At 45.2% G+C, this 21,598-nt stretch overlaps 1 protein-coding gene across 2 annotated transcripts; it reads right to left on the bottom strand.

Annotated features, from left to right (window-relative positions):
- Positions 1–923: 923 nt before the first annotated feature.
- Positions 924–20,520, bottom strand: LOC144111320 (UDP-N-acetylglucosamine transporter-like). 2 transcript variants are annotated; one of them, XM_077644584.1, is made up of 8 exons: positions 20,303–20,520; positions 19,638–19,824; positions 16,940–17,094; positions 15,424–15,546; positions 13,480–13,651; positions 11,503–11,621; positions 6,050–6,183; positions 924–1,730 (listed from the first exon to the last, which is right to left on the bottom strand). In XM_077644584.1, the coding sequence occupies exons 1-8, from the start codon at positions 20,345–20,347 to the stop codon at positions 1,664–1,666; spliced, it is 1,002 nt and encodes a 333-aa protein (XP_077500710.1). In that variant the 5' UTR covers positions 20,348–20,520; the 3' UTR covers positions 924–1,663. The 2 variants fall into 2 exon arrangements, with proteins under 2 accessions (XP_077500710.1, XP_077500709.1); XM_077644583.1 differs by having other exon boundaries at positions 20,249–20,484.
- Positions 20,521–21,598: the final 1,078 nt, after the last annotated feature.

Genomic DNA, 21,598 nt, shown 5'->3' with positions numbered 1-21,598 from the left:
AGCACGCCATGTTGGCGGTCATTTGGTGCCAGCTCGCACAACTCGTGCTGGACTGTAGCACCGTAGCGTTGCTTCGAATGTGCAAGACCTTGAATCTAGGCCGGTTTGCAGCAACGTGATGGGCAGCAATTCCGCCAGATTCAGTAGTAACACGTAACTTTCAGCAGACAGAGCGAACAGAAACTTTGAATTACTCAACTTACCAAAAACAGCACTTCGGCCACTGACACCCTCAGCACGGCTCGTGGGCTTGCCCCCTTGTCGTGCAATCGCACACTCTCATAGGCTTGTACAGTTTAATTTCTTGGCCTGTCGGCAAACTTATGCTATGCACAAGGTGGGCCTCGATATCGGCTAATTCAACGCGCAGCAGCAGTCCTGTACGTCGCGCACCACGCAGTCGCCTACACATTCAAAACAGGTCGACATTTTCACGAACCTTTTCAACGTGCTCGCACTTTTCTGTCTTGCGCAGTTCACGGCGTATTTACTCAGTTACACGGTTTTGCGGGTTGGAAAGAAATTATCTCACACGAGACGCTAAATACACTCACATTTCACAGATCACCAGCGAGTTAAATGCTGCAGCTCAATGAGCCGGCCACTAACGCCCCTTGCGGATGACGTCACGTGAATACCTGCTTTATTTGCCTCAGTGACTTGGCTATTTAGTTTGGTTGGGTTTTACAGGGTTTAATGTCCGTAAGGTGGAGGGCTCCAGATAATTTCGACGACCTGGCGTTCTTTAACATGCACTGACATCACATAGAACACAGGCGTCTTGCATATTGCCTCCATCGAAATGCGACCACTGTGGAAAAGATCGAATCCACGTCTTTAGGGTCAGTAGCCAATCACCATAACCACTGAGCCACCGCTTCAGCTACACAAAAACAGCATAGATAAGACCAAAGAGCCAAAAAAATTGTGTGAATTTCATCCCGGCACAGCATTTATTCTTCACGCTTTCCGTAACTATGCAAATCTCTACTGACTCACAAATATACTTAAAAGCACAGTATCCCTTCAAAAGGAGAGGAATGCTCTGGGAGTCCCAAGCCATGTGCTGATACAGCACACAATAGTATAAAGAATTATCTTCACTGCACAGGCATTATTTACAACATCACAGTGTAGAGATCAGAGACAAAATGTTCCAAAACACCTTAAACTGATTGCAGTTGGCTGCTTCCACCAGAAAACTACCTTCTTACAAGGGCACAACACTCGCAGAATGGACTAGCATTGCATGAAAGTACACTGCTCACTACACCGCAGGATAACACTCTTGGGCTCTATGAAGCAGGACTCATTTCTTAAGTTATCACTTCACATATTGCACAACACAAGAGAAGTTAAACAAGGGGTACCAAGCTACTTACACTGCACATGACTAACAGAAAACACAATAATGCAAGTCGAAGCAAAAAGGCCTGGGCGACTGGCTTTTGGGGAGACAGTACAAGAAAATTATTCACAATATAAATATAAAACTTGACCCCCTAAAATTTATAACGAGCTGCGTACAATGCAAGGGGCAATGTTTGTGTGCATAATTTTGTATCGAAGCACACCACGTTGCCCGCCGCACATTCGTTGATTTCTCTATTATGGCTGCGACAGTTCTGCCATTCACGGTGGGAGGAGCCGCTCCATTAGAAGATCAGAAGAGGGGTATGCCGTAGAGCGTCGTCGCAGAGATGACAATCCCAGCACCCAGGAAGAAATTTCTGTTCCAAAAACAGAATCACAGAAATGGTTTCAGTGTGAGTTGCATGACGGTGATCTTGAAAATTTAGCACCATGCCGACATTTAACAGCAGTGGGACAGTAGCGCAAAAAGAAACAAACCTGAATCATCATCATGATCATTAGTCTGACTACGCCCACTGCAGGGAAAAGGCCTCTCCCATGTCTCTCCAATTAACCCTGTCCTTTGCCAGCTGCGGCCACCGCATCCCCGCAAACTTCTTGTCTCCCCACCTAACTTTTATGCCCCCCCCCCCCCCCCTTCCCCCCCACTAAACTTGCCTTCTCTTGGAATCCACTCCGTTACCCTTAAGGAACAGCGGCTATCTTGCCTTCGCATTACATGCCCTGCCCAAGCCCATTTCTTCTTCTTGATTTTGATTAGTATGCTATTAACCCACGTTTGTTCCCACACACACTCTGTCTCTCAACATTACATCTTCTTAATTTTTCTTTCCATAACAAACTTGCACATGCGGCATATGTAAGCATTAAATGTATTGTTTTAATTGAACCCCTGGGGATTTGCCAATGACTGTGCGTTTCCCCTCTTTTTTTACAAAATTCAGCTGACTTGTATAAATGAGTTTTTTCCTTTTGTACTCTTATGTGTACATCGTGTACAAGCTCCACTTGTGGGTTTGGTGTGCCCGTACCATTTTGTAAATTTTATGAGGTATAGGGTCAAACATCCCAAAGCGCCTCAGGCTATGAGGGACATTTTTTTTCACCAAAACATTTTTGGAATTATTAATATTCTTATTATTGATAACCTCCTTCGCAATCGTAAGGCATCTGCTAGGTAACATTCTACATTGGTCTTTTCAAACATTCGCACATTCATGACACGTGTTTAATATGAAACTACTACAGTTGAACCCCATTATTAGAGAGACGGCTGTAATGGACAATCGGGAGTAGCAGACATTATCTTCGAATATATCTTTCATTATCTTCGACTGTGCTCTACTATCTTGCTTATAATGGACATGTTGATTTGTGAGAGTTCTGCCCAAATCCGCGGACTCAGCGCCATTGCTCGCAAACCGCGCTCGCGTCCATGCTCGAAGGAGACGGCAAGACGTTCTCTGTCTACGTGGTACTAAGCCTGTAACTAACACATGTTGGGCCTGCTAACTGCGAAACGTCGGAAAGGGTGTGCTCCTCAAATGCAAATGCTACATAAGAGGCCTTCAGCCTACTAATGGGGTTACAGGCACTAGCGTGCGGGCATTTGCCTGCTGAGAGAACAGCGCGGGCGTGAGACAGAAGCGAGTGGAGTAGGGAGCTAACACGTAGCGCTGCTCCTATGACTGCGAAGCTTAAAACTCCAAGAAAGGGGCCGTCAGCCAGCGGTTTGCACAGCTCGCTTGTAGTGTCGCAACCAACAGGCGTCTCCTAGCAGCAGACTGCCGGCTTAATAGCCTGGCGAATTTACGGCGGGACACAAGGCAAGTTCATTTCCCAAAGCAATGGGCGAACATAGGGAGGGAACAGGCGAGAAGACACGGGCCTCCAAGCCCTTTCGCCTCATTCTTCCTAATATAGTGTCAGCTGTGGACGCCTTATAAACGCGATTGCATGACTGAAGCAGGGCCACGCTCTTCACTGCCGACTGTGCTTCATGTGCTCGCGTGCCGCTGCGCAGGGTTCCTTTCATTATAATTAAATTCCCAGTTCATGTAACAATGTCTGTTCCTCGAAACAACGCTAGAGAGAAGGCAATTCACAACCAGTGCACTGAAATTAATGGTACTTGGCTTATCCTGGAGCACCATTTGTCAAAATATTTCTCTGGTTTTGCGAATAGTTCAAGGGCTAACTACTTTTCTGCAGCAAATCGGAGCAAGAAAGCATGGCAGCATATGTGCAGCTACGGTGCAGTGGAAGTCACAAACTGTTCTCAGAAATACAATATGTCAAGCAGACAAAATTAAACAGCTACTTTTGCAGCTAATAAGCTAGAGCAACATGCTTGTAGCCTTCTCTTGTCAGAGTCTGTCACCGAGCGGCAGACTCAGGAGTGGCAGCACATCTGTAATGAATTCATGGAACCTTGCATACAAGAGCCCTCTCATGTAAGAGACAAAAAATTCATGGACAATCAATGCAATTTAATGCAGAGGGGAATGCGTTATCATGTGGGCACTGATTTAGTGAGCGGTTTGCATTGACGAACTGAACTCATTCCTAGCAATGACAATTTAAGTTTCACTTTGACAAATTATTTCTTTGTACATTTTGCAATTCTTTGACTGCTAATCCAATTCTTCCTATTGTATTTCCAGTTACAATTTTCGACTCCCAATATCAAAATTTTCAATTCCAATTTTTTGGTGGTTCTTTGATTCTCCTTCCTTCAGCCATGGTACATCTGTTGCTGTGCTTCTGCCTTCATCACATATTGAACCTCTTCCTTGCTCCACTGTACACACACAGATGGACACCGGGCTTTTGATCGCACGGCTGCTTTAATGCTTCCGCATTAAATCTGCTCGCCTGTATTTATTTTATTTTATTTTATTCAATACTGCCAGCCGCCATTTTGTAGCCAAGGCAGGAGTGGAACAAACATACGTCGTTGATATAATGCGATGCAACAAAGCAAGCACACACAAAATAAAAAGCGAGCACAGAAGCAATAACAAACACTCTGCACTTCTTAAGAATACAAAAATGCAAAAGTAAGAGCATGAACAAACACAGTGCGTCTATAACAGTGACACGACAGCAGATAAGAAGGAATCTTGGTTTGTCAAGCTGACCACGTCACGCGAAAGCCCGTTCCATTCTGATATTATTTTTGGAAAGAAAGAAAACTGGTAAGCATTAGTTCGGCATCGTGGAACTACTATTGTCGATCTCTGTGTGCCGCTAGTTGGGCGGGAAGTATTATATTCCATGTAAGAGCCAAAATTAACGTTTGTTAGATTATTAATAATACCATGCAGCAGTTTTAAACGGTGTAACTTTCGGTGGGATTGAAGCGTCTGGAGTTCAGATTGCCTTAGTAGATTAGTGACAGACACGTGCCTACCATATGCGTTGTAGATAAATCTTAGTGCTTTTTTTTGAACGCCTTCGATGTGATTTATATGTACTTTTATATGCATCTCTACTATTATATGCATCTCTTATAAAGGAGTTCAACTGTAACTGCAGCTGACTTCCGAAGGTCTCGCAATTTTCAGTGATATGGCGTATGTCTAAGTTGATTCACACAATCGGCGGACAAATTTTGTGTGTACAGAGGAACTATCAATGTTTTTTACGGAGGCCAATTTTTGGGAAGCAACAGAAAGCTCGGTGTGCAAAGCGGCTGATACGACAGCAGTGGCTTCGAAAACAGTACGCATTTTTAGCGCCATTTTTCTTGCAATGAAAAGACTCCTGTGCACTGTTCATGTTCATTTTGCTACCATGCAAGTACGTCCTTTTAAATCCCCAGTGGACTTGGGCGATCCAAGTTCGTCGTAAGCAGACTGTCGTATCTGGCTCATGATGAGTCCAGCTTGCCGAGTGTTTTCTTCTGGCACTGTGTGTCCGGTTTATAGCGAGTAGAGCACGAAGCATTTTTGGTTTGTCAACTGGTGGCAGCAAAGTTACAAATGACCATTTTTGTGCCACTTTTGAAAAAGAAAAAAGAAATTGTTCACTAGGGGGCTAAACAAACTCCGGTTTATGCATTTCTGTTTATGTATACTGTGACCCAAGCACCAACAAAACTGCAGAGCTAAGGAACCAAAGACATATGCGGCATCAGCAACATTTCAATAATATTTCACTGAACGCTGTGACCATAGTCTTCGTGCATGCTGTCAGGACTTTTCATTAATTCTATTCTTAATTTATTCTACCTGAATGCATATGAAAGCACTGACGTGCATTGATTTTCAACACAAGCATCCCTTGCGTCAGCGATACTGTGAAGAGTGCCAGCGTCCCTACATGCAAAGACATTCATAAAAGATGAAGCAGGATGCATATAGTAACAACAGCCAGGTTGTCTGCAGACTGACACATTGTCTTGTTGTAAGGATGCCCTTATACAGTAGCACCAACATTTCCCCACGGAACATTGATCTATCTCCCTTTTAGTAGTTTTCAGATCCATACAGCTGAAATAGTAAGGATACTTGCACAGATGAAGGTATTCCTAACAATTCAGACCTTATGGACTGTTCCTTGTTACCTTTCCCTGGGATGCATCAGTCTGCACTCTCCATTCACATTTCCTCGTCACCAGTCACGAACCAACTAGGCAAACACTCGCAGCATAGCTTATGAAAGTGGCGCTTACCTAGTGGGCAGAAGGTCACCCAGGAGATAATAGGAGCATATTGTCGACAGTACAATGGAGATCGATGTCGCAAAGCCCTTGAGGATGCTATCGGCGTAACGTACCGCCAGCGACACAACCAGGCCACCAAAGGTCTGCCAAAAGAAGCAAGTTTTGCGCTGCAGTTTACTACATTTAAAAGCTAAATGTGTTGTTAGATGAATGTGGCATCCTTTATAGACTACGCGTTCAACCGATTTGCCCCCAGGCAGCAACTTTTATCACTGAATGAAGGAATTGAATGAGGCCACTTTCGAATGAAACATGAAATGTCCTCTTCTGCAGGAATGTATCCTTCACTTTCAGAAACACCTATATGTCCGATGGCATGACGTCTGGGCTGTGAGATTGGCAAGTTGAAACAGGCGACGTTTCTTCAGACTTTTCTTGGCAGTGCAACCAAACGAAAGAGCCAAAATGCACCCTCACTTCCTAAGCAGTGGAATATTGTCTCCAGCTGCAATTAATAGTATATTTCCCTTAAAACACAGTACATTCGTAACACTCATCATTTATGGTATATATCTAACATCACTACAAATTTTCAACATTACAGAGTCATGGCGAAAACAGTTTCTTCTATAACAACGAATTATCCAGGCATGTACGGTCACAAGGAGCTTCCATCTCAGCTTCACTACACTATGAGCCTTGCAATAAGCCCACAAATGCTGCAGCATTACACTGAGAACTTGTGCAGCCTTTTTGGCAGCAGTTTTTCTCCTCAGCACAACGACAATGCCCAGATGATTTTCACCTTATTTACTTCCAGGTTTTTGTACTTTGAAAAGGCTCTCATAAGAGCACTGATCATGCTTAACTGGCCATTTGAAGTGCACTTTCACAAATGTTCCAGTTTCTGAAATTTCCAGGTAACATTTCAAACCAAGCTGCAGGCAAGTGTTAAATTGGCTGCTCATGGAGTTCCACTGCTGGGATGAGGCAACGGCACATGATGAGGCAAACACGCATAAAAAAGCATGAAAACAAAGAAGCATATCTCTCAAAACACCACACAGTATTTTATGAATCATTCAGCAACATAGAAGTTACAATTACATGGGTTTGCTCCTTGGCCATCCGCAGTATTTATTTCTGTCGTCTATTTTAACGCGACAGCGTTAAGTAGCTCCTGTCGCAGAGAAGCCGGTGTCGTCGGCGTCGGCCGTGAGCGAAGACTCCCTCCTCCCCGTGAGTGAAAAATCCCTCCTCCTCCTCCTCCTCGCAATGTACGCCCCTGCCCCATCAGATAACGCGCGACGGCAGCGCCTCCCGTTCATCTCCTTCAGGCGCAGTGGGGCCGTGCGGGCACGCAGGAATCGCGGTGGGCGGCGAACAACGCAGCGCGCATCCAAAGCGCGTTCACCACGAAGCTTGCGGCTTGCTGCCCATTTGTTCAGCGTGGAAGTTATGCTGGCGTTCATGGCATCGGGTTTGTCGAGAATGATGGGCCGACGAACTATGACTGCAACTTGAGTCCCGCGCATTTCGGCAAGGCGCCTGGCAGTGCTTCTACGTGGTTTGCCACTCCACGCGTCCGTTTCACCGTACTTAGCAGAGCGATTTGTCTAATCGGCAAAACGTCATGCCGAACGGGCGATAGCATTCAGTGGACTCCTTGGCAATGCTGCAACGAGCCGTCGCGTTCCACTCTTAAAGGCGAAGCTTAAGTGTCCTCCAATTTTTTTTTTCTTGCCACATCTGTGCATGTTTAAGCAGTTTCAAAATGAGTGAACACCGCAGAAGCCCACATGTGCAGTGGCTCTGCCTGTTCTAATAAGGCATGAGCCACTTGTACTGTTGCAGTGGTCGAAAGCTGAATAGTAAAACTGCATCAATTTAGCGCCCACTGAAAAAATGCACAGAATTTAACCAGCCTTTAAATATAGCCTTCATAGATTATGAGATAGCATTACAGAATCAAGGTGTAGAACAGCTATATGTAAAATGGAGGATAAATATAGTAGCTGCACAGCCACCGTAGTCCAGCATAAAGGCGGCATAAAATCCCAATATGGAAAGGTGTCAAGCAGGGAGACATGTCTCCAATGCTATTCATCGCATTTTTACAGGAGGTACCGTAAAAACCGGAATATAGGTCGAACTTTTTTTCAAAAAACCATGGTGAAAAGTCGACCCCCGTCTTATATACCGGTCATTGGCGGAAAAAATACGGAAGTCTTGCAACGATGGGTGGCTGAAGTCAACAGCCTCCATCACCATCGCCATCAGCAGCAGTGCCGCCACTTTGCGTTTCAGTAGATGCAAAGCGGAAGCTAACGGCAATTTACCGTCGCCTCCAAGAAAAACACGATTGAGTACGAGGAAGCTCACGGGAACCTGGCGGCACAGCGTGAATTTGGAGTATCCATAAAGAGCATTCAGTACTGGCGGGAGGCAGAAGCTGCGTATTACAACTTGCAGCAACCAGAAGAAAACATCATTTCGTGGGCAGACCGTAGTGTATCGAGAATAGGAAGGAAACGTTGCGCTGCGAGCAAGATCGCTGCCTGTGACTGCCGAATGCATCCGCGTGAAAGTGGCAGAGATCGCGCGTGCCTCTAGACTCACGAGGGCGCAATTCAAAGGCTCGCCATCCTGGTTGCGGCGATTCATGAAGAGGAGGGCTTTGCTCTACGGCGCCGTACTTGCCTGTGCCAGAAACAAACACGCGGGCCGATTGGTGCGCGATATTGTTAAAAAATTTGCCGGGTGTACATACAAGCAGCATTTAAATGAAATTAAATACTGTCACCATTGTCCAATCTCTCGAGTCGCATTTGTTTCAAAGTAAGGATGTCTTTCGGTACTTTTCCCATTGAAAAAAGATCTTTTTCATTTTTAGAATTGGTTAGTTAGGGGGTCGACCTATAGTCCGGTTTTTACGGTAATCAGAAACAAACTGGGAACAGGGTTAGTGGACAATACCTTATTAATCAGAAATTCGCTGATGACATTGCGTTGCTAAGTAGCGTATTTACAAAATTTTAAGTCGACCTATTTTTAAATTTGAAAATCCGAGTTGGGGGTGGTCCACTTACAGTTCAAACCAAAGCATGGCACGATAAAGGCGAGACAAATGAAATATCAGGGATGCTAAAGCGTGGTTGCAATTTTATGTTTGCTCAACGACTCTACCCAGCAGCATTCAGCTATTCTCCGTGCTTGTTCAGAAGGATTTTATTTTTTGTGTGTGTATGTTTTCACTGTGCATTCGGCACTCATGGGAGTGTTAACAGCTGATGGAAGCGCCGCTATTCCGATCATAGTGGCACTGCCACTCAGAACAGCAGCACTTCCGGGGAGTGTTGGTAGCTCTTGGAAGAGCCAATGCTGCTCAAACATAGTTTGCCTTTGGTTCTGTTTGACGCATTTGACTTGAGTGCCGGCCGAGTTTTACCAGTTTTTAATGTAATGCCTCGTCAATCGTCATTTGTTCTCCGAGGCACGTAAGCGCGTAGCGCTCGTTCCCAGTTTGAGGGTGGCTCTCATGAAGAAACGAACAACAGCACGCCAGGCCACAAGACGTAGTTTCGGAACAGGTGATGCAGGGGTGGCGGCTGCAGCTAGGCAACATTTTCAGCTGTTCCACATGATGCCGCGGTGCAGTTGTTTGTGAAGTATGGGATTTCGCTGGGTGACGATGTTAAAATGAAGTGCTGTGGAACCGCGGCAGCACTAGCGAGGACGATGGTGCAAGCGTGGACAAGTAATACAGTGACTAATACATTTTTTTTTCTCCCCAAAATGCGATATGGGGGTGACTTACATTCAAGTTGACTTACAACTGTGTACATACAGTAACTGAGCGAAAGAATTGCAAAGCATGATCAATAACTTAGACAGGCAGAGCAGAACAGTTTTCCTAAAAATTACTATAAAGTAAAAAAAAATAATATTCAACAGTCTCGGAAGGAAACAGCAGTTTACGTGTTTAAGTGGTCACGGAATACGTCTACTTAGGGCAGGCAGTGACCGCAGATCCAGACCAGGAAATTGAAATAACTAGAATAAAAATGGGTGGAGTGCATCTGGCAGGTATTTTCAGATCACAAATGGAAGTTTACCACTATCCTGCAAGAGAAAAGTATATAACAGCAGTATCTTACTTGTACTCACCTATGGGGCAGAAACGTGGAGGCTAATAAAAAAGGTTCAACTTAAATTAAGGACAATGCAGCAAGCTATGGAAAGGAATATCAGAGGTGTAATGTTAAAGGGCCACAGAAAGGGGTGTTTGAGCTTGCATTATGTAGAGCACAGGCCACCAAGCGTCCATGCCGCATACAAGAGCTCAAAAGCGAGCAGGAAATTTACAATACATATTTAAAAATTCCCGCTTTCGCAACTCGCGGCGACATGCAGTACCGGGCTTTCATGTGAAACCTGCAGGCTGATAGGCAGACGGTGACAAACTTGGAAAACTGAATAATTTGGACAGTCCGCAAAACGTACGCACAATTCCATGGCGTGAAACTCATTAATATGGAGGAATATGGCTGTGCTTTGGTTAATTCGGATAGGTCATGGTGCTCGCAGATGAACAAGGAGCCAGAGACGGGGTGATGACGGTGAATGAGTGAGTCAGAAGTCTTGCCGCTATAGCACAAGTGCAGTGATGTTAAACTGAAATGTAAAGGCAGTGCACCCTTCCCCGTGACCATCAGTCAAAAATTTTTATATTCAGAAGAACTTCAATTTGGGCTAGATGGTGCATAGTGCTTGAGAAAGGAAATGATGGCGCCTGCAAAGACAAACACAGCGAAAGCGCTTGTCCTGCGTTGTTTTTCTGCTGTGTTTGTCTTTGTAGGTGCTATTGTTTCCTTTCTCAAGTATCAGTCAAGAAGTACAAAGTGACGCTTTTTACAACAACAGCTGCAATATCTTTATCATGTGGTACACTATAGCACGAGTGGCACCTGATGTTAAACCGAAATGTAGAGGCAGTGCACCCTTTTCCGTGACCATCAGTCAAGAAGTATGACGTGATGCTTTTTATAACAAATGGTGGAATAGCTTTACCATGTGGTATACAATGAGGCTAATAGGGTGCTATCTGGCCTCAGGCGCATATACCGATAATCAACCATGGAGGAGGAGGGGCGCCAGGTGGGAGAGACGGTGGAGCTGGGCACAGCTTAGCCACCATTACTGCAAATGTGTAGGCCAAGTAGTTCGTCACAGCGTTGGTTTGAAAGAATAGGTACATCACAGCAACCATTATTGCCCAAACAATTGCTCAAATTCAATTGCAGTAGGTGAATCCACTGCCTAACTCCAAAGAAAAAAGCATGCATCTAAAAACTTTGGAGTCTCTACTCCTTAAAACACCTCGGCCCTTGTTTCCTGTTTTGCCAGGGCTACAAAACATTATCTTTGCGAAGATTTGTGGCAGCCTCTGTCGGGCAACTTGCCTGCAATAATATGACGCCCCAGGTGACACTGTTGTAGCCTTGGAAGAATCCATCCATCATGACCGCATTCCAGTCAGACACCAGCATGGCCACGATTCCCAGGAGGCAGCCGAAGATTGCTGTAATACAGAAGCGTAGATTTCAGTCCTGAAATTTCAACTTCATTTAATCTCATTTCCAGCAAAGCCAACCTGTAAAGGCTAAAATCTTGGGGGGGCACTTAAGCTCCGTCTTACAAGCATGATGCAATAGCGCTAATGGGTCCCTTCAGTGGCCTGGGGCCCTTTTCGCAAACGTGGAGACTGGTCTTTCTTTAATTAGCACATAACACTTAACCTACCCTTAAGGGAACAACGAAATAGCATTAAAGATCCCTCCCACACACGTACTGCTCTGTCGCTTATGTTCTGACTACATGCCCATATATGTGAAATTGGTCAGTCTCTACTATACATTCATATCGTAGGGAGTCCTCATACTACTCGTGGTGTAGTGGTGCACCACCCGGCAGGTGGCTGTTTCAAATACAGCCACCAGTGTGGGCTTGCAAGACCCAGGTTGCTCTTTTGGAGCAACCTCTCGTGACCAATCATTAATTTAACTGCTACCTGCCATGGTGGGCCCTTTTCTCACGATCTGGTGGGCAGGTTGTGATGACATCGCAAAGTCACAAGACCTAGGTGGCAGGTGGGCCATTTGCTTCTCTCGACACGCCGCCAACGCTGGGGTTACCACTGAATGGAACTCTAAACAATTAACACTAACGCACAAAAAATCTCACAACTGCTTTTTGCCTAATGAGGTGGTTGACAGCATGCAGTTTCTTCTGCATCCACGATTAGTACCAGCCGGTTTCACCACTGAAAGCCACCTGTGTGAAAATATTGCTTTCGACAGAACATCTAAAGCTGCATGTTCATTTTTAACCCTTTTTTTCAATATACTTGTTATCCACACTCTTGGGGTTGATTTCCTGCAAGTGTTGCAAGTAGGTTAAACAAAAGGATGGGAAGCATTTAAAGGAACAAATAACACAAACATTTTCAAAATATCTGCGCACTAAATTTAGCTTGCAATACAACTAGCACATGCTGTGCCTTGGCTGACAGAAAAAAAGACACAGACGTGTAAAATTCACAAAAAGCAAGCAATCAACATGAAAAAAATAAAACGTACACAGTGTAGTACATTTAGAAGGTACATAGATCTTCTAAAATGCTCTTTTGAAAGAAATGCATATAGTGCCTAAGAAAACTCCCATCTTTCGGTTCGACAAGACCACAAAAGAAGGTTCAAAAAAGCACATTTGAAGTCGTAAGGACTCACATGTACTATATTTTCTGAAAACTGGAGAGATGTTCTATCCGAAGGTTGCAAAATCTAGAAATAACTTTTTTTTTTTTTGGTTGGGGGGGGGGGGGGGGCGGGGGGGGGAGGCAAAAAGTCTCATTCTATGTTCAGCCACTGCAAGGGTCTCAGTGAGCAACACTTCTACCTCATATAACACCCTGAATTTCAACAGATGCTTTCTCAACTTTCTAAACGTAATATATATATTTGAACCAGGGCAATGAGGAAAGCCCCAGCCTACTGACCTGAGTTTCAAAGACGAGGTGATCAGTAGTCTTCCACAAGACACCTGATGCGGAAAACTTCACTAGCTAAAATGTTGGTCTATAGACTAAGGCTTCCTTGCCTGCACTTGTTCGAGTTTGCTCTTCAAAGAACGTCTTTTCTATCTTTTTTGTTGCGAACAAAGTGTCTGCATTTCACAGTGTTCTTGTTCAATGTAGACACACTTTCAGAAAGAGCACATAGTACGCTATGGCAGGTACGACAATGGCAGGTGCCTACCAAGCTGAATATTGCGAATCCACAAAGACCACGTCATCTCCTTTCATATTGTTCTTGTTCAACGTAGACTTCAGAAAGAGCACATAGTACGCTATGGCAGGCATGACAATGGTGGGTGCCTACCAAGCTGAATATTGCGAATCCACAAAGACCACGTAATCTCCTTCAACAGCTTCTCAAGGTAGATGCCACTGAAGCCACTCGACAGGCACGAAGTGAGCACAGCCATGAGGCCCAAGAACTGGTAGGCTCCGCTCTTGCCTTCTGCCTCTGTGGCTGGCTTCCCAGTTGGCACCTGCAAAGTAGCATGCTCGCTTTCATCATTTTGCAGAAGTGATGTGTTTTAGGCCGTGCAATGACAACGCTCGCAATAGTTCCATGCTGATCCGCATACCGTCAGGCCATCCTAATCAGAACGTGTGGATTTTAGAGTGCAGCTTTTAAAGGTGGCGGAAAATCTTCAAGCGCCGACCAATCGTTAAAAAAAGGGATGACGTTTCGGCCCCGGCTTACGGGGGCCTTGTTCACAATGAAAACATTGTGAACAAGGCCCCCGTGAACAAGGCCCCCGTAAGCCGGGGCCGAAACGTCATCCCTTTTTAACGATTGGTCGGCGCTTGAAGATCTTCCGCCATGAACATACCCGACCAGACGGGTTTCCGTCGAACCCTGGATTTCAGCTCTTAAAGGTGCACTAAAGAGGAATCTGAACTCATTTTTTGCCCCGGGGATTCATCTACACATTCTGGGCATTCTTAGAAACTTCGAATTATTGTCCTGTGCAGCTGATAGCCCTGATTAAATTGGATTAAACGTCCCGGCTCCCACCTTTTTTTAAAACTCAACGCGGTAGGTAGGAGGAGTTAACCAACGCATCAGCCAGTCCCGTGGCGGCACGCCGCTCTGCCAGTGGCGGAGTGATATGTAAATCAGAGTCCACGTGTAATTTTATTTACGTGGGCCTAATTTGCGGCTATATTGTCTGTGACTGAAAATGTTTATTCACGGAAACCTAAAAAACAAAATAAAAGCAAAGCAAAGCTGCCACTGGACTGGCTGAAAGGCACTCCAAGCGTTGGTTGACTCTGCCTACCTACCGCGTTGAGTTCAAAAAAAGGCGGGAGCCGCGACGTTTAATCGGATTTAATTAGGTCAATCGGCCGCACAGGACAATAATTCGTATGTTTCTAAGAATGCCCGGAACGTGTAGATAGTGTCCCCGCGGTTAAAGGACGAGTTCAGATTCCTCTTCAGTGCAGCTCTTAAACGCCCGTTCATGCGTTGAGCCATGTCGCCGCCGTTGGTGTAACCGAGCCAAACCATTAACAAATAAATTGAAATAAACATTGCCGTGACTGGGATTCGAACCTGCGGCACCGCAAACAGATCAGCTTCGCTAGCAACTGCGTGAAAGCACTAGGCTATCGCCGCAGCCTATCAGGCCTCGTGTTAAACTGCAACACACTCTCGCGCTGTGCCTTGCACATTGTCGTCTTCTTCAGCTAATACTGCTAATGAACTAATACACACATTCTTGCGTGCTGTGCATTGCACATAGTCATCTTCATCAACTAATACTACCATCGAACTATATCATTGCCAGATGTGCCAACGACCCACCAAAGCAAAACAATGAGCCTACATAGCAGTCCACTTAATGCAGTCCACTTCACTTCACTTTCATGCAGTCCACTTCACTGAGCACACATGAACAGTGCTCACTTGCTAAGCAACTTTCTGGATTGAGGATTAGCGCACAACATTGAGACAGTGCATTGAAATTTCACATTCACTGAAGTAAAAGCCCACTGATCAATAACTGTTACAAGGACATTCCACTAAGTAGTGTGTCTATTATGATAGAACGGCAGTAAGCTAAGTTGTAGTTTCTTACACCACAACTACACCATTTCCCATAATTTAGCTTTTGACAGCTCATGGTAGTTGCAAACTGTACGAGTCAAAAACACTGCTGCTCACAGCAAGAATTTGAAGCATCATGAGACCCTCAGTTGCTGGAGAAACCAAAGCTATCACCTTAAAAGATAATATAAAATAAATACAAACCTGAACCAGCGCTACTCCAATGATGAGCAGCACAAGTGAGAACCACTGCTGCTTTGATATTCGACGATTCAACATCCATACACTAAACATGGCAGTAGTCAGAATTTTGAGCTGGTATGTGACCTGCAAAGAGAAAAAAAGCTCTTGTTTGCTCACAGTGTCAACAAATGCACCTTCTTTGCAGTGCTGCTCAATCCCACAGCTTTATGCCAATGTGTAGTGAAACCAGACTTTTGTGCAACGGATTACAAGTAATAGATTACTAGTAATAAATTACATCTTCTTCCAATTTTTGATACATTTATCACTTTTTGTAAGGTGAAACCTTCATGGTAACCCAATAATTTTTTTTTTTTCAACAGTTGATCATTAGTAGTCTTAAGTTTTCTTTTTTTTTTTTGCAAAAAAAAATTGTAACTAGTTGTAAGTGAACTCAGTGGCAAACACTGGTGTAGCATGACAGTGGCTCGTGTTCGCGATAATGGTCGGGTTGCGGAAAAGCCACGTGTGTGATGATGTCCACACATGTAAGCCGAAGAGGCCTGCGTTTGACCAGCCTTGTGTTCCATGCCTTGCAATTCGCATTTCACCACGACGGCACAGCAGAATGTCATGTTTAGTGAGCTTTGGTTTTTTACTCTCAGAGCATGAACAAGAGCAAAATGACGGCACGATGCATACCTTCTAAGTGGTGCACAGGGCCTTCGTATGTCACGAGCAACGCACTTTTCTCTACCATGTGCTACTCTTTAGTTCCCGATGTGTCCACAATGAAACATAGAAAAAATGCCAAAGAAAACTTCGAAAAAACAACTGAAGATGAAATTACCATTGTATGTACTGCAACGGACTATAGATCAGATCAAGCAAGCTGCACCAACTCAATCTCATCCGTATGTTTGTGCTATGCTATTAAATGATGAATGAAAATAACGTAATAGTAACTGATTAAATGTCTCTCTACTTGTTCATTACTTTTCACGGGCTGTAACTGACCACTAAAATCAGTTACATTTCAGATTGAATGTCATCGGTTACTTTTTTTTTGCAATGTGTACAAGACTAAGTGTGCACAGTCATTCTCACAAGAAAGAAAACTAATGTCACCACTGGTGATTCAAGACTGCAAGCAGTGCTTTCTTGATTAGTCTATCTTGCATCTACTCTTTCATTAGATGAAAGTTAAGTCCTCAGCACCATGCCAACAAAGGTGCTACAGTTTTTCCATTCAGGTAAAGCCCATCCTGAAAGGTCTGCTATGAATAATCTATAACATCACCTGTACCAACGTTCCTAACAAGAATGTTTAACCTTGAGCTTCTGTGCACTTTCATTTATTGTTCATTAGAACAGTGAAAAACCAGTATACTTGTTTCGTAGTGAAAGCACTTCTGCCTTCCCGTATGTATTTCCCTATAAATATGAAGCAGGGCTTTAGCTGAATGTTGCTGTCTTCTATGGTTACAGAATGGCAAGTTAATGGGACAACTGCATGCATTGAAACGCGATAGCATACCTGGTAGGTGGCAGCATCCAAGAGTGACAGGGCAAAGAACAGCAGGTTGTTCTGAATCGTGTAGAGCCCCGCAGGAACTAGCATCTTGCAGGTTTCTCTTGGCTGGCTCCACACATCACTGCGAAGCTGCCGTACCAGTGCCACGACAGAGAAGCCTGCAACATAAGAGTTCCTGAGACACACAGCTCGAGTCACTAGGAAATGCAACAGTGCTCCTCAGGGTTTCGATGACTTCTATAATTAGGCGTTTTTATTTTTTCTATTCTATTAGTGATTTGGCTAACCTCACTGTAAAAGGACACTGGGGACATATTTCAATTGGTTAGTATTGACAGATTATCAAATTCCAGTGACAAAGAGGCTAGATAGTTTCAAAAGCAAAATCCCCCTCTCCACTTTAGGCGAGAGGAGGGAGAGAGAAAATGTGTCTAGCTGCCGAATCAACATAGCCACAAAGAACAAAATCAAATTTTCTCCACAATAAATATTGGATGGAGTCAGTCAGATCCCACTCTGCCACTCAAAATAGCTTAGACACTTGTGTACTGCCTTCCAACATATAGAGTGCATTTAAAGCTTGACTAGGCATCGTTTATAACTGCCAATAGTTAATCTGAAGGGTGTAAAGGCAAAAGGCGGTGACGTATGTTGTGATATGTGTGTAGTGCTACTGCTTCAACATGTGCGAAGTTGATACACATGAACAAGAACATGTAATGTGTCCTACAAAAGTGGAAGCATTTTTTCTTGCTCTTTAGCTCAACTTTCAGCTCAATCCATGGTTAATTGGTTCCACAACAAATATGGCAGCTCTTCTGTCTGTCCCACATGCACTGTATTACCGGTGACCATGTTTTAGTCCCACACAAACGTTGCAAGCCTTCAAGGCTGTCTGGGTTGATGCAAACTCACATTTAAGAACTAGCATGTCCTGAAAACTCTGAAAGAAGCTGTTCTGCTGTCTCATCACACAGTGCTGAATGCTGTAAATGTAGGAAAACCTTTCGTCTCTTGGAGTAAATTTCAACTGCATGAAAAACAGAGGGGCCACTGTAGGCTATGTGTTCTCCAGACTTTCGACACCTTGGGGAAAAAGTTCAGGTGAAGACTTCCTGGAATTTTCACTACCTGAAAACTCACATGCTTGTTAACTTGACTGACATTACAGGCCTCCAACACGCGCCTGCAAACACGTCAGCCCATCTCTCTTCTTCCACGATTTAGTGCCTCAGCTTGCAAGTTCCAGCCACGAATGGTCACACTGCTACAGCCGTTTTGATCCTCTTAGTTGTTTGGATTCTGGTATTCACACACCAATCTACCGCTCCCAAGATACAAGCATCATTGAACTCAACGGGCCTACGATAAGGGGCTAGTTGGCAAGCAATTATTTTGAAACACAAGAACTGCACAAGAGACAAGACACACAACAGAAGCAGTGAGGATGGGCGTGCCTCGTCCCTTGCAGAGTTTTTAGGTTTTCAAAGCATCACTGAACCTTCTTTTATGAAAAAGAGTGCATCTGGATTCAAGTGCTGTGACTCTGATGCTTGGCTTGCCACCACATTTGCTTGTACAGCAGCTTTCCTTTGTCAGCATATGGCTGCGCTGAGGTGGGGACCATTTTAGTGCACCAATCGCCTGTCCACAAAAAGCAGGGACACCTCATTTCATACTAATTGAAGCTCTCCAAACCGCAGTACACACTTCACATATTCTGCAACATGAACCCTAAGTTCCAAGAAGTTCTAAAGCTTTGATCTTGCAGGAACTGAGAATACAGCGCTCGTATGGGTGTCCTTTTTTCCTCCATCATTTGTCTGTCCTCACGCTGCCCCACTCAAAATTAACTGCTATCAACTAGCCCAACTGTCCCTCTTACTGAGAAGACAGATAACGGAAACTGCAGGATAATCATCTGTAATAGCAGCTTTCATGTGTCATAATCAAGCAAGCATCACTGTGTTTGTATTACTACTGATCACTGTCCCCACCGTTTTAATTATGATACATTCAAAAGTTTGAGAAACAAAATTTGTGTCGAGCAAAACTGTGTTGGCAGACTCTGCACTGCAATTCATACTACTCATTTGCATACACCTGAGCACAGCCATATAGCTCCAAAGGAAAGCTCTACAGCTTTCTCAAAAGCTTCGCAGCTTTAAAAAAAGTCGCCCCGGTCTCGGCACCGGGCTAGTGAGTAATTACTACCTAATTTCCAGAACACCCATATACTGAGAGATTGGTATGTGTGAAGAAGAATCCTTCAGACCAAGTGAATAGAAAGCAACAGTGTCCACTGTTAGTTTATGTGCAATGGCATCTGTGTAGCAGACCGAGAAAAAACACAAGCGGAAGGAAAGAGACGGGCATAAAGCTGTATTTGGTGGGGATGGCCTCTCTAATCACGCTGAGCGAGTTCAGACCTCCTGTACTGTCGCCACGTCGATGCCACAATGTTATTCATGTCCGCGGTGAATAAACGCACCTGCAGCCGTGCACAACTAACATCCGGGTTGCGATCGGCTTTCAATAAAGTTCATGAACGTCATGCTAAAGAGTGAGCGCAAATATAACAGCACAACATTTATTTTTCTTCAAAATACATCAGCGCCAAACATAACACCGACCTAAACTACCAAAGACTTAAGGCAATTGAAACGTACGTACTACGTAGCTGTTAGTAAAACAATCTTACCGTTCTCCCAGAGGAGCACTGCTAGGCAGGTGAGGATTTTGAGGAATTCGGCGCTCACAACAGCTGAGCTGGACAGGTAACGCGGCCCTTGAACCGCCTGGGTGCGTGAATACCGGAGCAACAAGACCATCGTGGTGGTCTGAACCACGATGAAAATTAGCGACATATACTTGAGCACGGAGGCCATCTGAAAACGAATTCGATGACACAGTCAATGAAAAACACAGTGCTCAACCCGCGGTTAGACGAATTATCACGCAGGCATGCATCGCAACACACTAGCTACCGTCGTCGAAAGGCAGCGGCACATGCGTGCCCCATACCGCTACCGCGACCGTGAGCTACTTTCACGGCCTCGTTCATTGTTTGCCGCTTCTGAACCCCAGTGCACACAAAATTACGAGGAAAGCGTCATGACTCGAAGCGGCGGTCAAGAGGCGGACGACGACACTGGGCAGCGCGACGTCTCTTACGTGTACTTGTACGGAGGCTCCGTGCTGTTGCGCGCTGATCAGGTTAAATTGGCAACACGCTCAGCTAGTTCCCCTTTGGCCTAGGATGCGTGTTTAAACACCAAGAAACTTGCGTCGACCAGGGATTAGGCATCTTACCGTATCTAAATGCGAATGACCACTCGAGCCGGTAGCCAGTACCCATGCCAGTACCTTTCGCTTAGGCGGTGGCGACGGCGGCTGCGGTGGCTCCTTCATGATAAACTGCGTGATGCGTGGCGACCATATCACAGATGTGCCAGGAAACTACGTCAGCAACGCAACGGCAGTTATCACACCGTTAATGCGACACCTGCGCCCATGTTCGGATCGTTGCTGCGGGATGCAATCCTGAAATACACGGCCGGCTTGAAAGAGTAAACGAAACGAACAAACAAAAGCAAATTCATTGATGCCGATGTCGACGGCACCGACGCGATCGACGAAGAGGTTTTTATCCGCTTCTGTAACACTGGATTCCGAACCCTTTCGCCTTTAGCTTGCCGAGTCACATTTTTTTGTGATTAGCTTGTCGAATCACGCATATAGTGCCATTGCTGTTACTGAAAGTACCGCAGCATGTTATTAAAAAAATCGTGAAGGAATACGTAGCGCGACCAATACACGGACTGATTGGACACACAAGCTATCACCCAGATACGCAAGTTCCCTTGATAACAGTGGCACAGAAACCCGCCGTGGTGGCTCAGTGGTTATGGCGCTCGGCTGCTAACCCGAAAGACGCGGGTTACAACCCGACCTCGGCGGCTGCATATTTATGGAGGCAAAACGCTAAGGCGCCCGTGTGCTGTGCGATGTTAGGTTGCCTCGATGCCAGTCGAGGCACCCTAGTGCGATGTCAGTGCACGTTAAAGATCCCCAGGTGGTCGAAATTATTCCGCAGCCCTCCACTACGGCACCTCCTCCTTCCTTTCTTCTTTCACTCCCTCCTTTATCCCTTCCCTTACGGCGCGGTTCAAGTGTCCGCGATATATGAGACAGATACTGCGCCATTTCCTTTCCCCAAAAACCAATTATTATTATTAAATTCTAGAGGCGGTGGCTCAGTGGTTAGGGCGCTCGACTACTGATCCGGAGTTCCCGGGTTCGAACCCGACCGCGGCGGCTGCGTTTTTATGGAGGAAAAACGCCAAGGCGCTCGTGTGCTGTGCGATGTCAGTGCACGTTAAAGATCCCCAGGTGGTCGAAATTATTCCGGAGCCCTCCACTACGGCACCTCCTTCTTCCTTTCTTCTTTCACTCCCTTCCTTATCCCTTCCCTTACGGCGCGGTTCAGGTGTCCAACGATATATGAGACAGATACTGCGCCATTTCCTTTCCCCAGAAACCAATTATTATTAGAGGCCCGTGTACTGTGCGATGTCAGTGCACGTTAAAGAACCCCAGGTGGTCGAAATTGCCGGAGCCCTTCACTACGGCGTCCCTCATAGCCTGAGTCGCTTTGGGACG

Source organism: Amblyomma americanum, chromosome 11, assembly GCF_052857255.1.
Source record: "Amblyomma americanum isolate KBUSLIRL-KWMA chromosome 11, ASM5285725v1, whole genome shotgun sequence".
NCBI lineage: Eukaryota > Metazoa > Arthropoda > Arachnida > Ixodida > Ixodidae > Amblyomma > Amblyomma americanum.
This window is presented reverse-complemented; position numbering and strand designations above follow the sequence as displayed.